Source organism: Corvus brachyrhynchos, unplaced genomic scaffold (genome assembly GCF_000691975.1).
Source record: "Corvus brachyrhynchos isolate BGI_N302 unplaced genomic scaffold, ASM69197v1 scaffold93, whole genome shotgun sequence".
Classification (NCBI taxonomy): Eukaryota; Metazoa; Chordata; class Aves; order Passeriformes; family Corvidae; genus Corvus; species Corvus brachyrhynchos.
The window spans coordinates 932,227-938,264 of NW_008237273.1; the positions used below are offsets into that span (position 1 = coordinate 932,227).

The 6,038-nt window shown below is 41.3% G+C and overlaps 1 protein-coding gene across 1 annotated transcript; it reads right to left on the reverse strand.

Moving 5' to 3' along the window:
- Positions 1–1,711: 1,711 nt before the first annotated feature.
- Positions 1,712–5,988, reverse strand: RPS6 (ribosomal protein S6). Its single transcript, XM_017730594.1, has 5 exons — positions 5,547–5,988; positions 4,453–4,663; positions 3,939–4,085; positions 2,656–2,813; positions 1,712–1,883 (listed from the first exon to the last, which is right to left on the reverse strand). Exons 1-5 carry the CDS (start codon positions 5,589–5,591, stop codon positions 1,788–1,790), a joined length of 657 nt encoding a protein of 218 aa, XP_017586083.1. The 5' UTR covers positions 5,592–5,988; the 3' UTR covers positions 1,712–1,787.
- Between the last annotated feature and the right edge of the window lie 50 nt (positions 5,989–6,038).

Genomic DNA, 6,038 nt, shown 5'->3' on the forward strand with positions numbered 1-6,038 from the left:
GACTTAGTAGTGGTGTAGAATGTTCAGAACCTTCCTGTTCTTGTCCAGGACAACCACCTCAGTGCTTGGTCACCCTGACCAGAGTAAGAACTGTGTACATTTTACTAGGATAAAGAGGCTAGACAGTGTTATTTCCCTTCTGCAGATTGTACAATTCTCAGCATTGTGAATTTATTGAGTGATACTTGCATACTTACCTACATTTTCTCCATATTAATTTTTGCAGAGACTAATGTGGATTAAAAAGGGGTCTTTTTTTTATTTAGTGAAGCTCAGGTTTAACAGGGCCTATGGATCTTCACTATTAAACTGTAGGCAATGACCATGGCCTCCATAAAAAAAAAATACACTGTAAAATGGTACCCTCTTAGAATTTTATTGGACTAGCCAGCATTATTTAATTCATGTGTAACCACCATTACTAACCCTCTAAACCTTTTCTGATTAGTTAGTTTATTTGTCATTCAAAACCAGCCTCAGTTAAGCTGTGAAAGATAGAGCTCGGGTAACTGCTTTGGCCAAGGCTCTTGGTCCAAGGTTCCACTGCACACAAGTGCTTCACGGCAAATTCTGTCCTTGTCAGATGGGTATCCCATCGTCCTAATACAAACCTAAGTTTAAGGACAGCAGGTTTGATCCTTCTGTCCCCATAATGTATTCCCAGCAGGTCTTGTCTTCTGCAACTTTTTTTTTCAGTCCCAGTTTTTCATCTGATGCATTATAAAATGCCTTCTAGCTAGGTGGGGCCCCAAACTTAGAAGAGTCTTGCCACACAAGGAAGAATAAAAACCTTCCCAACTTCTAAGGTTGTGATGAAGCTTAATGTACTAGAAATAGAAGCACCTATCTCAACAAAAAGTGGATCCCAATTACTATTTTAAGAACTAAGACAATTTATTTGGCTCCAGACCATTCTAACATCCAACACATCTATTTTTAACTTGGAGGTGAATTCCCGTTACCCTTACCCAGTACAGACTGAATACATTAAGGCAGATCTGTAATTTTTAATCCTCAATTCAAATTTTCTAGTCAAATCTTTTAAAAGCTGCCTTATTCGTGGCCCAGTACCAATTTCAAGAGCAGAACACTGCAATACCTACAGAATCACAAGTATCTCACATTTGCAGTAACACATACTGATCATAAAGAGCAACATCAGGGCTCCTCACAGGACTACCTGCCACTAAAACTTCTGACTAAGTATCATCCAGATCCTGAACGCTGGCAGACTTGGGTCTGCAGTCACTTCCCTGTGGAGTCTGTTCCAATGAGTGTCTGAACTGCACTTAATTCTGCCAAGAATCAGCTGAAGGTTAAGTTTTACCAATGTTATACTCAGTATCAAAAGTGAGTGACACAATCTTCTCCTATGTAAACACCATCCTGTACTTTGGATTTAAAAAAACCCCATCAAAATACCCACAAATTAACCACTCAACACTACTAAGTGGGTTACATTCTGCCCACTGCACTGCAGAACCATTGCAGAGAATTTTGATGCTGCAGGTAAACCCTGCTTGTAGCAACATCCACACACGTGCACAAGTTCATAATAAAATGGAACTTCTCAATAAAGACACAGTACTACAAGTTCTCAAAATAGAACTGCATCAAGATCAAGGTTTGTGGCTCCAGTTTGGTCTACATGATGCACCTAGTCTGAACTGTTTAAGAGATTGGCAGTAACAACATGAACTACAAAGTCTCATACTGGAAGTTCACCACAAAAGGAGTTTATTGGTAATTAAATGTACAATGTCTTTTTAGTATCACGTACAACGTCTTTACTTCTGACTTGATTCAGACTTGGATGTAGAAGCTCTCAAAGAAGAAAGCCGGCGTCTCTTGGCAATCTGCTCCTGGCGTTTCTCCTTGGCTTCCTGAAAGGCATGGAGTATGGAGATGTTACATATCATCATCTTATCATCAAAAAGAACCAACTAGAGAAAATGCAACTTGAAGGGAATAGATTCTGTAAGTCAAAAAAGCAAAATTATTTCCCTTCTTCAGAAGAATTCTGCAAGTATCCAAACCAACAGACCTGTGTCTTTGCCTGGTATGCACCCAAAACTTTAGTTAAGGAAGTGATGTGGAGTTCACAACACAACAAAGGTGCATCTCTCTCAGTTTTTATCTGGAAGTAATGAAACTCAGGAGGCACTGTGCCAAATATTCCAACTGTACCTGCTTACAGTACTGCTTCAGCAGTCACTGCAGTTTTAGGAGCAAGGGCAAACACATGCAAACAAATACCTTCTTGCCAACTTATCCTTTATCAAGATCAACTGCTGAATCCTATTTCTCTGCACAATCACTCAAATGCTTGGGCATCTTGAGTTAAAACAGAATTGATTTGAACTAAAATTGCTACAGCAAAAAATATCCTCAGAGGCTGTAACTGTTAGTTTCCTTGAAAAAAAGCTGTCAAATTAGTGGGCCTGGTTAATTTCTATTGCTCTAGGACTGGCAGAAACAGATAGAAATATTTAAAAAACCTCAACTGACCAGCTATGTTTATACTCACATTTAGGTGCTTATATTCAAAATGAGCTAGTACAGAGCAGCTGTAAGCATACAGTCCTGTTAACCAAATCCCTTGATTCTGGGAGATGAGCTATTTGCCATACAGCTGAGTTGAAACAGCAAACGTACCTTCATCCTCTTGGCCAACAGCTTGGCGTACTCTGCGGCTTCCTCCTTGTTCTTCTGAGTGCGCTGCTTCTTCAGGGCAATACGCCTGCGCTTATGCTGCAGCACTCGAGGAGTCACCAGTCTCTGGATCTTGGGAGCCTTCGTTCTGGGTTTCTTACCTAAAAATCACTACATATCAGCAGAAGTGGCAGAGTACCTTCTGAAGAAGCCACAGGCCTCATCTAGCAAACTCCAGAGTGTTTCATTTACTATTAGCATTATTTAGTGTACCATATATTACAGCAACTACAGAGAGTTCAACATCCTTATAGATTTTGCAGGAAAAATGATCAATTATCACCAGATACAGCATTAACAATACATGGTCTTAATGCTCATGATTTGTTATTAGAAATTAAGTGTAAATTTCTAGCATCGTAACAGGCCTGTCTCTTGTAACTCCCCCTAGACCTAAATTTTCAGTAAGGGTATTCATTATCTACCTTCCAGAATGAGCCATTGTTTCCAGCATTAAAAAGCCATCTACAATTTTACTTAGGTTTGACATTGTTTATCCCAAAAAACAGATCTACAGCCCACTATGAGCAAACAAAACACACTACCACACACACCTGTAAAATGAAATTTTAGTAAGCAATCCTGACAGACTTTAGCAGTCACACAGAACAGTCTGATGTCCAGCAGGATCATACTCTTTAATGGACAAAACCATTCCCCGTATGATGTGTTTTTCTCCCCAACAAACTTCCACAGTACCAAAGTCTTATCATATTATTCTAAAAATCCACCTTTTCTTCCCCAGATCAAAAGCAAAAAAACCCCCAAAATTACACCTTACACTGCAGGAAACTGGTATTAAGCCAAGCAGTACCCTTCCAATACAAGCTCATTTCAGACTGCCATAAGCAAGGGGGAAAAATCTTAGCATCTTCTCTCTACACTGCCTTTTCCCCCATACCATAAAAAAGTTTTAACAACATTCCACCTTGTATTTAACCCTGCAGCAACTACTTTTGGGTTATTCTTAGAAACTAGTAAAAATTACTCCAGATTTTATCAAACATTTAAGAACGAACTGTGACAAAACAGGGCAGAGAGGGGCGAAGGTAACGAGGCAACGAAGAAACTTTATTTTTTTCTACAAGTTACAGCTGACAAAGCTTAAAATAAAGTGAGTGTCAGCTCCTGGATGCACTATTAATCGTGGTGTATTCCCTGCAGTAGGATGAACACCTCGGCAGTAATTACAAGAACCTGAAGAGCTGTACTATTGGAGTTCTTACCCTCTTTGTTCAGAGGCTTCCTCACAACGTACTGACGAACATCGTCCTCCTTGGAGAGGTTGAACAGCTTCCGGATCCTGCTGGCCCTCTTGGGACCAAGACGACGGGGCACAGTTGTGTCAGTCAGCCCAGGAATGTCCTTTTCACCTTTGGGAATTCAAGTTTAAACATGCCATTTACTACATCTACTGAGCACCAGCTTCAGCAGCCAAACACTGAGCTTAAAATATCTAAGAATTCAAGGTAAGGCTATGTAATCTTTGGTATTCACTTGTCAGTAGCACCACCCCAGCTACCCTTGGCTGCTTTAACATGATCAGATTGCTGGCAGCAACAAGAAGTGTTTTAGTGATCAGTTCTAGCAGTACAAGACTGCTTGTGCTCAGAGGGACCGTTAAGACACATTCTGAAACTGGGACTGCCATTTCCATTCCATGCAACTTACCAACCACTGCAAGCAGGCTCCTTCCAGGTGCCTACTTCTACCTATTGCTTGTTTCATCCAGACTCTTACCCTTCTTCACTATGACTAAGTTCAGGACACTCAAGTTTGCATCAACAATGCAGCCGCGCACAGACTTGCGCTTTCTCTCGCCGGTTCTTCTGGGGCGATAGCAGGAGTGGCCCTTGCTGAGGAGAAGGCGGACACGTCCGTGAGTCAGGACACCCTGCTTCATGGGGAAGCCTTGCTTGTCGTTGCCACCGCTTATCCGAACGACATATCCCTAGGAAAGGAGAAATGTTTCTGAGTTACTTGTGTCGTTATTACCTCAAAAAGCAGCAGATACCACAACACACTGCTCGGAACAACAGAGCACTGTGTCCACGATTCTGCAAGAGTCTCTGTTATGGCTAGCGCAAACAACTTTAACCAACACCTTCGGAACAATCTGGCCATTTATTTAAGAAACGTGAAAAATACCTCTGTATACCATAATTTACATTTAGTGTGATTCACATCCCTTTGAATTTTTATTGGGAAGTAACACAGTGCAAAATCTTGCACCATTATTGACTAGTTTTTCTGAAATTGTAAGCCTAATTAAGCCTGTTTACTTGACGAACTGGAAATGTGCACAGAACACAGGAGTGTCTAGAGTAGTACATAGGTAAAAAGGAAAAATACAGGTTTTATTATCTTCCCTGTGAAGATGGCAGCAGAAAAGATCATGTTCCTCAAATTCAGCTGCACTGTCCATATTAACACTAACTATTCCAAGCCCATCCACCATGCCAAACATATTTCTCCCCATGTATTAGCAGCAGTTTAAACACAACAAAGTCAATTTTGAACACACTGGAAGTTTTACACTGCAAATTTAACTTGGGCTGAATACCAAGAGACAGCACTGACATGAAGAGCAATAAGCCACTGCAAAAGGGAGCAAGAAACTAAGCAGAAGGCTTTAAAAACCAAAAATCTCCCATTCAGATAAAGTACCAAAACAGGCTAGCCTAATCAGTAAGTTCAGTACATACATAGCAAGAGAAACTTTCAATGTGACTGCCACCATGCAAGCATTACAGCATGAGAAGTGCATACTGGAGACATTTTGCATTTTACGCTCCTCAAATACAACTCTGACAACATTCTTCCGTACTTCCTACCTTCCACTCCTCACCAAGGGAATCAGCCAGCACCTCCGTGGCCATTCGCTTCTCATAAAACGTCCTTAGCTTACGCTCATCGTCCACTTCAATGAGCTTTTGGCAGCCAGTAGCCGGGAAAGAGATGTTGAGCTAGCGAAGAAAAATGCAAACAAGAAAACAGATCTCGTTGAAACTTCTGAGAAAACACTGTAACAAAAAATCAGTACTTACCTGATGGGTTGAGCTTAGCATTTCAAAGCTGAAATTCTCCAACTGCTTACACAAATGCTCACCAGCAAAGCCTATCATTACACCACACTTGGGAGAGCCAAAGCACGGACGCCTATGTTCGGCAACACTAGGCTCTACAACTCGTTCAGTCGCACAGAAAACTGACTTTATCGCAGCCAGAGACCGATCACACTGCGACCAGCAAAAATCTGTGTTATCCTCTTCCTGCAAACCCCTCACAGCACACGCCGCGTGAGAGAGACGCTCAAGTCACTGCAG